The sequence below is a fragment of the Cervus elaphus genome, chromosome 20 (genome assembly GCF_910594005.1).
Source record: "Cervus elaphus chromosome 20, mCerEla1.1, whole genome shotgun sequence".
Classification (NCBI taxonomy): Eukaryota; Metazoa; Chordata; class Mammalia; order Artiodactyla; family Cervidae; genus Cervus; species Cervus elaphus.
This window is the reverse complement of record NC_057834.1, coordinates 34,306,012-34,320,811: the sequence shown is the minus strand read 5'-3', so window position 1 is coordinate 34,320,811 and position 14,800 is coordinate 34,306,012. Positions and strand designations below refer to the sequence as shown.

The following is a 14,800-nucleotide window of genomic DNA, read 5'->3' as shown; positions in this document are numbered from 1 at the left end:
TAAGATAATGATTAATCTAAGATAATCATCAGACTAATGATTAGTCTTAACTGCTTCATGCTCTGGACTATTTCTTAGACCCAGCCCTATTTCAGGATGAGTATCTTCTATGTATAATAGTGCCTTTGCTTTCTGTTTAAGGTCATTAGAATGATAGAGTAGCTACTTTTCCCCATTTGTTCTGAACTCCAAAGTTAACTTTGGAGACATCAGGTTATCTCTACACCTGATGAGGAATCACTATTCAGCATGTCTGAACAAATGTAATCTAATCTCTGCTTGAACACTTAACCAGGGTGGTCTCCTACAATGTTGGATAGCTCTAATTTTCAGATTGCTTCTCCTTATTAGAGTAAACTTAATGTGGTCTAAGACTGAGAATCTGAGATCATACTGTCTGAACATGAACCTTTACTTTTCCATTTGCCAACTGTACAACCATGGGGAACTAGCATAGGTGTCCTGAGCTATGGTGTCAGTATCTACAATATGGGATCTTCAAGGCTTTTGAGGATTAAATGCTGTAAGGTGTATAAAATGCCAAGCACTATGTCTATAGTGCTTATCAAATATTAGTTACTATTAGTCAATTTTTTTTTTTTACTTTTATTATTGTTCTAAACTGAAAATTACTTCCAGGTCCCTCATCTTGTACATCTCTAGGGAATGCCATTCAATCTTTAATTTTTGCTTTCTGAAATACCAGTAGCAGATGCTGAGTTACACAAATTTCATAACATGAGTTACCCAAGGCCAAGACCTGAAATTGTTGTATGAACTGTTGGCACAAACTAAAGAACACTTTGCCATTGTACACATAGATTACAGAGGCCTGGCTAAGATGTAATCACATCTCCCCATGTTGGAAATTTACTGTTTTTCAGAAGACAAAATTCCTCTCATTTTGAAACTTAAAAATGATCAGAGCTATAATTAAACCCCTTAGCAAAATAGTCAGTACCATCAGAGGATGGAATTAAACACTGCTTCTCTAAAACTGTGATTGGAGAACCTCATTCTCTGCATTTAAATTTCATTTCTCCAGGGAACAAAGCACCAGGTCTGCATAAAGCTGGTTGGTTGTGCAAAACCCTTGTTTAAATCAGTTTAGCCAGTGACATTCCTGAATTCAATACTTATTTTTCCTTTAAAAATAAACTTTTTATTACTCATTTTGTTACACTACATCCCATCCCATATATCTTATATCTTTGGACTAATCAACTCTCATGCAGGGTAAAGTAAAAAAGATCCAAGAGATAACATTTATTTTTGATAATGTTATCTCCTTTCAATAATCTCTTCCTAATCCATCCCTCCCATCCACTTAAAATCACTATGTTCAGAGAAATTAATCAGTAAAATATCTATATTTTGAAATAGAATTTGTTTATAAGATTTTATTTTCGTATGCAGAGTCCCTGATTCTGATTTGCTCTATAGTTTTGGCAGGTGTTTTATCTAAGTCTAAATTTCCAATTCTGTAAAATAGAAATAATTATTGCAATTACTGCTTTCCTAAATATGTCTAATTGTGATTTATCCTTAGGTTTTCACCTTAAATGTAACTTATTTGAGAAGAGAGTGCATATGTGCATGCTAAGTCACTTTAGTCGTGTCCAACTCTTTGAGGCCCTGTGGACTGTAGCCTGCCAGGCTTCTCTGTAGCTGGGATTCTCCAGGCAAGTATACTGGAGAGGGTTGCCATGCCCTCTTCCAGGGGATCTTCCAAACCCAGGAATCAAACCCATGTCTCATATATCTCCTGTATTGACAGGCAGGTTCTTTACCAGTAGCATCACCTGGGAAGACAGTGCATGTATATTTAATTACTAATTGCCACAATTTAAATCAATTTGTAATTAATTATAAATTGAGCACAAATTTAATGTCTAGAATCTTCAACTCTTTGAAAACATTTCTAAGAACAAGAACTTAAAAACAGGGTAACATCTGCTTTGTACATCATCATTTTATGTAAAGTTTAGCACAGCATTTGGTATACACTAATAGCTAAATAAATATGTGCTGAATTGACAGATGGAAGATTGTAGAAATACAAATACTTTGGGATCTTTATTGTGTTGATCTATGTAATTCTACACAGATTTAAAGATTTTATAGTCAACATTTGATAATCTATCAACAGTAGATAGCCAATGTATAAATAATCCCTAACACCAAATAATAATTAAAGACTTAAATTTCTCAGATGCTAAACCATAGGATTATTTGTCATATATTAAGGGAAGTAATTAGCTTGAAATGAAATAAAGTAGTCCAACATAAAATGTGATCCTATTTCTTGCCACAGACTCCTTCATTTTCATGCTTTTTACTGGGAACAGATATTAAGACCACTGAGATAAACACATCTCACAAATTCTCCTTCTGGCTAGTTTAGCCCTTTCTTCCTTTTAAGAAAAATATCTGGGAAATATTTTTGCTTAATTATGTTTTCCTGGATATTGTTCTAACAGAGTAATGATGAGAGGTCTGGGCAGAGTTAAATAAAATAAATGTAATTCTTTTTTTCAAAACAACCTTCAAGAATAACAAATGATGAAATTGACTCATCAATTAAGAAAGTTTGAGTTATAGAAATTCTGTATGTAATAGCTGATTAAATGAACTAGAATTTAAACCAGATATATGTGATGTTGAAAGAAAGCTTTTCTCTACTACATCCGTGTTTTCCATTTTAATACATAGATATTCAGTATACATGAAATGATTGTAAATGATACATGAAATACCCTTTTTTTCCTAAGATGTGTTTAGGAAATTTTATTATTGATCATATGACTAAATGTATTTACATTAAATCAAGTAAATCTGAAAGACTTATATATAAGGAAGACATAGATTTGACTAACATCCAAAGTATGGTGTACAAACATCCAGGATTTGATAGTCACAGTACCGTATCATATTGCTAGAGAGGATTGCCAGTCTCTGGTCCGAAGTCACATGTGGTGGCAGCAGATATTATAATGGCTACACTATCACTGAAAACTAGGCGTCATTTGCCCCAGTTCAGTAGCCCATGCAGAAAATCTCTGAGCACTTTGTATTTCATCTCTGACCACTGAGGACCCCCAAGGTCACCATATGCTCAGCTTCACACTTGGCCTGCTTCCTCCACCTTCACTCCAGTATCCCTGTCCTCTTTAACTGCTTCCTCACAGCCTCCTTGATCTCCTTGTTGCGCAAGCTGTAGATAAAGGGGTTGAGGAAGGGCGTGAGCACTGAGTAGACCACAGCCAAGGCCCGGTCATAGTCCAGGGAGTAGCTCTTCTTCAGCCGCACGTACATGAAGAGGATGCTCCCGTAGAAGATGAGGACCACAGTGAGGTGGGAGGCACAGGTGGAGAAGGCCTTCCTCTTGCCTGCAGTGGAAGGAATTCTGAGCACCGTACAGATGATCTGCACATAGGAGCTGAGGATTAACAGAAAGGTGGCCAGGATCTTGCAAGAATTTATAATAAAGTCCACTAGGACATTGATCGATGTGTCAGTACAAGCCAAGCTCAGAACAGGAGGGAAATCACAAAAGATGTGCTGAATGTGATTGGGACCACAAAAAGGGAGGTGGGAGACCAAGGAAATTTCAGCCACTGGCCCAGCCAAGCCTCCCAACCAACAGCCAACAGCAATCTTGACACAGAGTGCTGGGGTCATGCGAGTAGGATAGTGGAGGGGCTGACAGATGGCTAAGTATCTGTCATAAGCCATAGCTGTGAGAAGATAGCATTCAGTGGCCCCAAGAGAGTGGAAGAAGTAGATTTGCAGAAGGCATCCAGAGAAAGAAATGGTCTTCTTCTCACTGAGCAAGTTCGACAGCATCTTGGGGATGGTGGCAGCTGTGTAGCCAAGCTCCAGTAAGGAGAGCATGCTGACAAAACGGTACATGGGTGTGTGGAGCCGGGGGTCCAGGCAGACCACCAAGAATATCAGCAGGTTTCCCAGGATGGTAGTGAGGTAGATTAGGAGTAACAAGAGGAAGAGAAAAGCCTGAACACCCTGAAGATGGGGAAAGCCCAAGATGATGAACTCTGTTACCTGGCTCCAATTCCCAGGCTTCATTGCTCTCCATTCATATCCCTGGAATGTAAAGTACGGAAGGATGAGGAACAATGCTGAGCCAAAGAATATCTAAGAAGAAGGAAACCCTCAAAGTCCATTTGTCCTTCCCCCGGACTTCCAGAATAACTGATCTTAGTACCTGTCTTAGTACATGTTCTACGAGGCTGGACTTTCTATCCCTCCCCCAAACAATTGTCCACAACCTCCTTCAGAGTATTTATTCTTATAACCAGACTTAAATTGTCTTCTCTAATTATACAACCCATTTTTGGCCACTGTAATTCCTTCTATAACCAATTTATCTTTCTTAATGGAATCTATAAGTGTTTTAAAAATTTAAATATTCCTCAACCAGATTCATATCATAACTTATATATATTCCTTGTATGAGGTATAAATCATCATTTATACTAATAAAATATTGGTAGTTCACTCCACTAAGATTAAATCATTTGGACCATACATTTTAATTTCAATTTTAATTCACTTTCTTCTTCAGTGTTCCGGACACCAAAGAATCAATGCTTTCACTCCCAGCTCCATTCCATTTTCTTATGGAAACAGGTCTAACAGCTTCTTTCAAGCAGGTAGATCAGAGTTTCACCTCTTTTGGACATTGGTGAGAATCCCAGCCAAGGAAAAAGGGGGATTAAGTAAATAAAAGAGCCACCAAAAACCAGAGGGCAAATCTATCTCTGCATTTCTACTCCATACTGTGGCTACTTTATCAGTTCTTCTTACCACTTTCCCCCTCCACTAACTTCAAATGCACTTTTCTGATTTGTTGCTTCACAGATGGTAAATATTTGTTTTTCATTGTGTTGAGGTCAATGTGGCAAAAGTTAACTGAACATTATCTGTGTATAAGCATTATATTAATACCTAGAACAGGGGCTAAATCGATAAAGAAAATATGGCATCTGAAGTTGAGAAACTAATATTCTAATAGAGAAAATGGAGGGCCAACTAATTACTTTACAACTGTTTACTAGAACATTCTATCATCATGGAAATATGCTACTGTTTTGTCAAGGAACAGAAAAACAAGAAACAAAACAAAACAAAATGCAAAAAGTGAACCTCTTGATTCACTTACCCCACAGCCACTGCCCCATTTCCTTCTCTGTCACTGTAATAAACTCTTCCCATATGTAAGCTGCCTATATTTACTGCCTCTAATTCCTCTCTTACTACTCTTTTGGGGTATACTTGATTAAGAAGGCTATGTTAATGTCAGGCGTACAATAAAGTGGTTCAGTTTACATACACATGTATCTGTTCATTTTCAAATTCTCTTCCCATTTAGATTATTACACAATATTGAACAGAGTTCCCCATACTCCACAGTAGGTCCTTGTTTGTTATCCATTTTGAAAGCAGCATTGTGTACATGTTAATTCCTAACTATTCCTCTCCAACTTTGTCACTGTATTTCTTCTCTAAGTCTGTGAGTCTGTTTCTGTTTTATAAATAAGTTTATTTGCATCACTTTTTTTATCTTCCACACATAAGTGATAAGGTACAGTATTTTTCTTTCTCTGTCTAACTTGCTTCACTATTAAATTCATTCTAATTAAACCTTCACCACATCCTCTCCAGCAAAGCCTACATCCTATAGCCACTAATTAGCTAAGATTTGATAAATCCAATTGTCACTCTTATTCCTTTGCTTACTTGGACTCTCAGCCATTCTTCATGGAGGTCATCTATCCTGACTCTTGACACACTCTCATCGCTTGGCCCTCAGGATGCTATACTTTAGGTTTCTTTCTACGTTAGTGGAAATTTTCTCTCTGCCCTACCTTTTTAATGCCATAGTTTGCAGAGGTTAGCATTAGTTCTTCTTTTCTCATTTCTTTGTAAACTCACCACTTTGCTAAAGTCATCCAATGCTATGGTTTAAACCTCCCCTCCATATATGTGTTGATTTCTAAATGAATATCCCAACCAACATTTCTCTCCCCTATATATCTCTCCCTTATTCAACTGCCTGTGCACATCTCCTATGAATCATTTAGTAGCCATCTCCAAATGAATTCCCTTGGGCACTGCCCCTAGTCTTCCCCATCTCAAATGATGGCAATTACAATCTCTCAGCTAATGGACCAAAATTCTCACATTCATCACTGTTTCCACCTTTCTCTCATACATCCAGGATCTATTTTTCACTTGAATTAAGCCACTGTCATCATGCACCTCTGTTACTATAATTGCCTCCTAACAGATATTCTTATTTGCATTTGTTCATCAATACCCTCAAGCTGATGCAGCCACCTGAGTTATCCTTTTAAATTATTAAATTAGGTCTTTCTTTTCCTCTCTTCTGTGGCTTGATATTTTACTGTCTTTGCTGTAGATGTTTCCTCTTCCTAAACTTTTTTTCACCAGATATCCACTTGGATATCTTTTTCATTCATTACAAGTTTTTGGCCAAATCTAACTCTCTCAGTCAGCTCTACCTGAACCATCCTAAATAAAACTGCAGTCTCCCTCCTTCCTTGCATCCATATCCTGTACTGAAATCACCTTTCGCTACTTTACTTTTCATTTTTTTTTCCAATGGTACTTATCATCTTTAACATATTATAAAATGTACTTATTGATTATCCCAATTATTTATTGTTTCTCTCCTTTGTGAGAATATAAACTCTGTGAGATCAAGGGATTTTGTTGTTTAGTTCGCTGATATACTTCAAGTGTTTAGAGTTGTGTCTCAAACATGATAACAATTCAGTAAATACTTGTTAAATGAAAAAGCAAATTTGTAAAGATAAATGCTTATTTGCATATACAGTAAGAGTTGGAAGAGCAATAAATGACCTATGGGCTGGAAATGGAGTTCAGGAAAACCTCATAGAAGGCATAATTTCATTTGAAATGAAAAATTGTCAGAATTTTCTAGATGAAAAAATTAAAGTATTCTAGGCACAAAGGTATACTTGTGTAAAGGCAAAGTGTTATGAAAGGTCTCCTCTTTCTGCCCTCCAAGCTTCTTATCACATCTTCCCTCTCCAGACCCCTCTGATCCCATCCAAGCTAATATTATTTACTCCGCTTTGTTCTTAGGATTTTCTTCTAAATCCAAGCAGCATGGCCACCTCTTATATCAAAACCTTTTTCATTCTGAGAATTAATGTGAATGTTTCTCCACTAAGATACCAGAGGACTACTTCTAGACAGAACTCTTCTGTGGGTGACTCTGCTTCAGCAGAATCATTTACTATCAGAGATTTCCTCTTTGTTTAGTTTTTTTAACTTTGAATTCATGTCTGTCCACTGCCCAATTCTGCCTTCTCTCTCTTTCAAATCTTGGATGTAGGCATGTCACCTCTAGAAACTTATCCCACATTTTTATCCAACTCAGATCCTTTCTTTCCCAAATGTTTTACATTCCATCCCTTTAAACTTAAATATAAAACACCATTCCTGGAACTGTTGCTGCTGTTGCCGCTAAGTCACTTCAGTCGTGTCCGACTCTGTGTGACCCCATAGACGGCAGCCCACCAGGCTCCCCCATCCCTGGGATTCTCTAGGCAAGAACACTGGAGTGGGTTGCTATTTCCTTCTCCAATGCATGAAAGTGAAAAGTGAAAGTGAAGTTGCTCAGTCATGTCCGACTCTTAGCGACCCCATGGACTGCAGCCTACCAGGCTCCTCCGTCCATGGGATTTTCCAGGCAAGAGTACTGGAGTGGGGTGCCATTGCCTTCTCCAATTCCTGGAACTGCTCCTCTCCATATCTGGCCTCCCAATTCCACTCACAGATATGTTGTGTAGAGACCTTAACTAAACTTTCAGATATTCATGGCTGCAGCCTCCAGGCTGAATGTTAGAAGCCAATATCTTTCTCTTTACTTTCTCAGAGGGTAAGGTTTCCACTTGACTCCAAAGACTCACAGTATTCTCAAAATGCTTTGCTTCATTGCTTAATGATGACCTGATGTCATTAGCTCCTTGGATACTCTGTCTGGGAAATCAAAGTTCAGGCCAAGCATATTTCCCACTGAAAACTAGCACCTCTGTACTCATTCAACTCCTCAGTTTACAATTAGAGCGATTTTGACCAATTCCCTCATACCCAATCAATATGGCAAAAAATACTGATGTTTCTCCCTTTGCACAGTTGTTTTATTTCATTTTCTTTTATAATTTTTAAATGCTGCTATAATTCAGTTTCTGCACCAAGAGATTTTGAGTCAGTGTTGAAAAAAGCATTAGGAAATATCACTCCCTCTAGTGACTTTCATAATTTTGTATTTCATTGTATGACTAAGAATATTTTAAGTGTATCAAAGATTCCATCAACTGATAAAAATGAAAGATCTTTTAATATCTGTAAAAAGAAAGAAAGCTGAAATAAAGAATAAAAGGAAACAGTCTGAACCAAACTTTATATTGTCTGTATGGTTTTCATTTTTATTCAAAGCAGTGAAAACTCAGATCTTCTCAGCCATGTAGGAATCCATCCTCTTGGCATCCCCCCACAAATGGGAATTAAGCTTTTGTTTAGACTGACAGTGCCAGAAGGTCCTTGCACCATATGACAGTTCTTTCCCACTGTTGAAATAAGCCATTGCTGTTTATGGCTCATAAACATAAAGTCTTGTCCTTCCCTGGAGGAAGGAAATGACAACCCATGTCAGTATTCTTGCCTGGAGAATCCCACGGACAAAGGAGCCTGGCAGGCTATATATAGCCCCTGGGGTCACAGAGAGTCGGACACAACTGAGCAACTAACACTCCTTCTATGGACCTGAAATCTGAGTTTCACCCACTATTCTTAGTTTTCACTCTGTGGTGGGGAAAAATTGCTCTAGGACAGATTCATAAATTTAAACATAATTGTCATGTCATAGGGATCTCACTGTTTACCAAATCGGTTCCCATCTTCAGCCTTGCTTCTTTTGTTTGCCATGCACCCTTACTAGAATATACTTTATCTAATATTAGTCTGTTGACACCTAAACCATTTCTGGCTCAAGTTTCCTCACATTTTCCCTTGACCATCCAAGGTAAACACTGGCCTTTCGTACCTCTAAATTCCCAGTAGCACTTCCTCACTTTTCCTCCAATTATATTCTGTAATGTACTGCAATTACTTTTCATGTATACATCTTATCATCCCAAAGCAACTCTCTGTCAAGTTAAAGAAATCTCATATTATGCCCCATCTTCTAGATACTTAGCACAATGCCTGATACGTTGCAACCGTGGTGGCTAATAGAAAAATTATGATAATTTAGATGACTTACACAGCTCCTTAACTTACTAATTACTCATCCCCTCCCATTGGTTTCCTGATATTGTTGTCAGGGATCTTATAAAAATCTACTGCATGTATTGTTTTTGTTTTTCAGTAACTAAGCTGTGTCCGACTCTGTGACCCCATGGACACATCTGTCTATTGGGTTCTCCCGGCAAGAATATTAGAGTGGGTTGCTACTCTCTTCTCCAGGGGATCTTCCCTATCAAGGAATTAAACCTAGGGCTCCTGCATTGGCAAGCAGATTCATTACCACTGAGCCATCTGGGAAGCCCATACCACATGTATAAATCAGTATTTATCTTACTTCGGTCCTTTGTAATCATATTTTATTCCCCTTATTCCAAAAATAGCTTTTACTACAAACCCCTTGCATTCTATTTTCAAGTCCCTACAGTTGCATTATCCATAACCCCAAATTATTTAAGCATAGGACCAAAAAGTTGGGAGTTAGGAAGGGGGTGAATTTTAAAGATCATCTTGCTCTATCTTCTTTTTGCAAAAGAGGAAACTAGAATACAGAAAGGAGGGATGACTTTCTCAAAGTCAGATTAATTACAACATAGCCATATATCCCTCCCCCTTGCACCTTCCTCTCACTCCACCCCCCTCTTCACTTTGTCATATAGCAGACACTAACACAATATTGTAAAGCAACTATAATCCAATAAAATATAAAAAATAATCAAAGTTTAAAAAAACAAACAAACAAAAATAATCATAACAGCATTAATGGATGTACAGAGTTAAGACAAAGTACATAAAAATGGAAAAAAAATTAAAAGATAAAACATAGCTAATTTACTAATTCTGAGCCCAAAGGAACATTTGGAAAGGAGAATATCTGTGTGTGTGTGTGTGTGTGTGTGTGTGTGTGTGTGTTTTAATGGTTTTTATGTTCTGAATTATATGTCCTCTGAACTCTAATCATTCTCCTCCTCTTCCTATTTTACAATGCTCTACGTTCTTCCCAGTGCTCAGCCTAGAATACGTGATGGTAAAAATGCCTGACTGACCACGTTCTTACCCAGAGCTTGATGGTGGGAGGGTTCTTGGCTGTGGCAGCCCAGTCACTGCTGAGTTGGAATTGGAAAAGAAAAACTCTCAGCTCACTTCTTACCTTTTACTTACAGCATTACAGTCACATACTCCTGGGGCCTGGAAGAGTAGGAGTTTGGCACTTCGGTAGAACCGCTGGGAGTAAGTCAAATCATGAAAGATTCCCCTCCTGTGACCAATATCATTGATAAAGTTCTTAGAGAGGTAGAAGCCCCTGGGTCTCTGAGCAAGCCTTCTGGGTTTGTTAAAATGCTCTCTCAGGAAGGTAAACTGTCAAAGAAGTTCATTACCCAATGGTCCTTCATCATCCAGTAGTTCACTACAATTGTAATAACCACCAGTCCAAGTTGAGAAAGAATATCTCTAAGGGCAAATATTTTTTTCTGTAAAAATACAGTAACTGGTATGGGAGATCTAGGTTCAGATGGATTCCTGTATCATACAACCTAGGAGAAAGCATATAACTTCTAATTATAACAGGATCTTTCTAAAATGCAACTGGCCTTCTGGGGCCCTGAGAGAATAAGAATAGAGCCAGGATGAGAACATAAATGATGTCAAGGCAGCCTCCTACTCCTGCCTGTTGCTCGTATCTATAGCAGTTTTATTTCAACTGCATACAGAATCTTCCTCTTTACTCTGCTGTTATCTTGCTCTACAGAGAGCCCTGCCTCAGGATCTTGCATTTCAGTTCCAGGTGTTCTTCTAGCCATTTATGTGACATTGGCCACCTACCTGAGTATTTGATGTTCCATATTTCATGTTAAGAAGATATACTTTCTTCATATGAAGCAATAACGACCAAATGTCATAATGAATTTAAAATGTACTTATCAGCTATAACATATTCCATGAAAGGATTTAAGGTTTTTTCATTTTCCCAGTCCCATTCATGCCTTCAAGTTTGTTCAACCAAACTTTTCCTTCTCTTCTTACTAACCTATTCCTTGAGAACTTTACTCTTTTCAAACTGAGTTATGAAAGTTTTTTTTTTTGTTTGTTTATTGTAGATATATTTTAAACAATAATTTAATTTTTGAGTCAAAGTGTTATTTTATCCCTTGATTGTTATGGATAGATTTTTAACTAATAATTATATGTAATTGATGACTATAGATTTATTTAAAACTTTTGGCTATCTCCACCCCCAACTCACACACATTAAAAGACTTGAACAAACAATAACATAGTTTATAACACCTCAGTGCTTCATCCCAAGAATGATTCTCAGTTCAGTTCATTCAGTCGTGTCCGACTCTCTGCAACCCCATGAACTGCAGCACGTCAGGCCTCCCTGTCCATCACCAACTCCCAGAGTTTACCCAAACTCATGTCCATCGAGTCGATGATGCTATCCATCCATCCCATCCTCTGTCATCCCCCTCTCCTCCTGCCCTCAATCCTTCCCAGCATCGGGGTCTTTTCCAGTGAGTCAGCTCTTCGCATCAGGTGGCCAAAGTATTGGAGTTTCAGCTTAAACATCAGTTCTTCCAATGAACACTCAGGACTAATCTCCTTTAGGATGGACTGGTTGGATCTCCTTGCAGTCCAAGGGACGCTCAAGAGTCTTCTCCAACACCACAGCTCAAAGACATCAATTCTTTGGTGCTCAACTTTCTTTATAGTCCAACTCTAACATCCATACATGACTACTGGAAAAACCATAGCCTTGACTAGATAGACCTTTGTTGGCAAAGTAATGTCTCTGCTTTTTAATATTCTGTCTAGGTTGGTCATAACGTTCCTTCCAAGGAGTAAGCGGTTTTTAATTTCATGGCTGCAATCACTGTCTGCAGTGATTTTGGAGCCCAGAAAAATAAAGTCAGTCACTGTTTCCATTGTTTCCCCATCTATTTGCCATGAAGTTGAAAGGTTGTTGCTGAATCATGCAAAGATGCCAGGGTTCTTGGCCTCTAGAGGAGAATAATTCAATTCAGGGCCAGAGACAAGGCTGGATCGCTCAGAGCTTTTGTGTAACAAAATTTTATTAAAGTATAAAGGAGATAGAGAAAGCTTCTGACATAGACATCAGAAGTGGGTAGAAAGAGTATCCTCTTGCTAGTCTTAGCACTGGAATTATATACTCTCAAATTAGTTGTTACAGTGAATCAAAAGAATGTCTAGAGGTTGTAAAGACCTCACCAGACCTACTCCCATGATTTACATTTTGAGATAACAGAATTAGCCAGAAGGTTTTTTTCAGAGACTGTCCTCAAGCAGGATACATTATTGTTATATAATCCTAAGGAATGTAGAGGGGGAAAAAAGTTTATCCTTTCTTCCTCCTTAAGAATTCCAAACCCCTCTCTCCATGGGGACCCCTAGACTTCTTATCAACCTGCCTAGGAATTGACTCTCTCAAAGCGATGGGACCAGATGCCATGATCTCAGTTTTCTGAATGTTGAGTTTTAAGCCAACTTTTTCACTCTCCTCTTTTCACTTTCATCAAGAGGCTCTTTAGTTCTTCTTCACTTTCTGACATAAGGGTGGTGTCATCTGGACATTTGAGGTTACTGATATTTCTCCCGACAATCTTGATTCCAGCTTGTGCTTCCTCCAGTCCAGCGTTTCTCATGATGTACTCTGCATATAAGTTAGACAAACAGGGTGACAATATACAGCCTTGACATACTACTTTTCCTATTTGGAACCCTTCTAGCCACCCTTAATGAAGTTGCTGCCTGAGACAGTCCAAGGCTGCCAAAAGAATCTACTGTTTATTCTAGCCAACAAGTAGGCCCTTTATTTTTGGGGACTCCAAAATCACTGCAGATGGTGATTGCAGCCATGAAATTAAAAGACGCTTACTCCTTGGAAGGAAAGTTATGACCAACCTAGACAGAATATTAAAAAGCAGAGACATTACTTTGCCAATAAAGGTCCATCTAGTCAAGGCTATGGTTTTTCCAGTGGTCATGTATGGATGTAAGAGTTGGATTGTGAAGAAAGCTGAGCACCGAAAAATTTATGCTTTTGAACTGTGGTGTTGGAGAAGACTCTTGAGAGTCCCTTGGACTGCAAGGAGATCCAACCAGTCCATCCTAAAGGAGATCAGTCCTGGGTGTTCATTGGAAGGACTGATGCTGAAGCTGAAACTCCAATACTTTGGCCACCTCATGCGAAGAGTTGACTCATTGGAAAAGACCCTGATGCTGGGAGGGATTGAGGGCAGGAGGAGAAGGGGACAACAGAGGATGAGATGGCTGGATGGCATCACCAAATTGATGGACATGAGTTTGAGTAAACTCTGGGAGTTGGTGATGGACAGGGAGGCCTGGAGTGCTGCAGTTCATGGGGTCACAAAGAGTTGGACACGACTGAGCGACTGAACTGAACTGAACTGAGTAGGCCCTTGATTACCCTTTCTTAGAGCACTTACTGAAAAGGGCTTGCAATTGTGACTCCTTCCCTTATCCTTTTGAGATGTGTATGGATCTCTTCCAACTCAGAAGTGTCTTTCTCAAAGTACCTAAGAGCCATTCCTTTAAAGTGTAGTCATCAGGAAAGGCAGGACCTCTGTCTCCCAGTCTCTGTAACAGATTAGAATCCTAACTTAGTTTATTGCCAGCTACCAGACACAACTGGCCTTATTGCACTTATACTTACCAACCATATTTAATTTTTTACTTCCCTGACTCTACGTGCCCATTCTCAATTCTCTCTCTACTCTCTCATTCTTATTTTAAACAACTGTCACCTGTGTACAAATTGAAGTTGAGTTCGGTTCACACTGTACCTCCTACTTTATTCCAATAGCATGTAACTGATTAAAATTTCTCCTTACTACTATAACTAGTACCTAGCTTTGTTTATTTTTGATACCCATCACCTTGAAAAAAGGCTCCTATTTGTAGGATTTGGGTTTCCCTGGCAGCTCACCTGGTAAAAAAAATCTGCCTGCAATGTGGGACACCTGGGTTCGATCCCTGGGTTAAGATTCCCTGGAGAAGGGAACAGTTACCCACTCCAGTATTCTTGCCTGGAGAATTCCATGGACCATATAGTCCACGAGGTGGCAAAGAGCCAGACTCGACTGAGCAACTTTCACTTTCCTTGTAACATTTATTGATTTGCATAGTGTATATATTCCAACACCATGACTGATTTCAAGCTACCTCTCAGGAATAAACTGAATATGTTCAATTGTTCAGTCACTCTGTCTTGTCTGACTCTTTTAGATCCTGTGGACTGTAACCCACCAGGATTCTCTGTCCATGGCATTTTCCACACAATACTGTAATGGGTTGTCATTTCCTTTTACAGGGGAACTTCCTGATCCAGGGGTCAAATCTGCATACTCTGCATTGGCAGGTGAATTCTTTACCACCAAGCCACCCGGGAAGCCCCCAGGAATGAAAAAGCTACAGCCAACTAAGACAGCAGAGATGAATC

General features: G+C 38.8%; 1 protein-coding gene across 1 annotated transcript; it reads right to left on the bottom strand.

The window, feature by feature from the left end:
* Positions 1-3,087: 3,087 nt before the first annotated feature.
* On the bottom strand, positions 3,088-4,100 carry LOC122678312 (olfactory receptor 6N1). The gene has a single exon (XM_043878950.1). It carries the CDS (start codon positions 4,084-4,086, stop codon positions 3,148-3,150), a length of 939 nt encoding a protein of 312 aa, XP_043734885.1. The 5' UTR covers positions 4,087-4,100; the 3' UTR covers positions 3,088-3,147.
* Between the last annotated feature and the right edge of the window lie 10,700 nt (positions 4,101-14,800).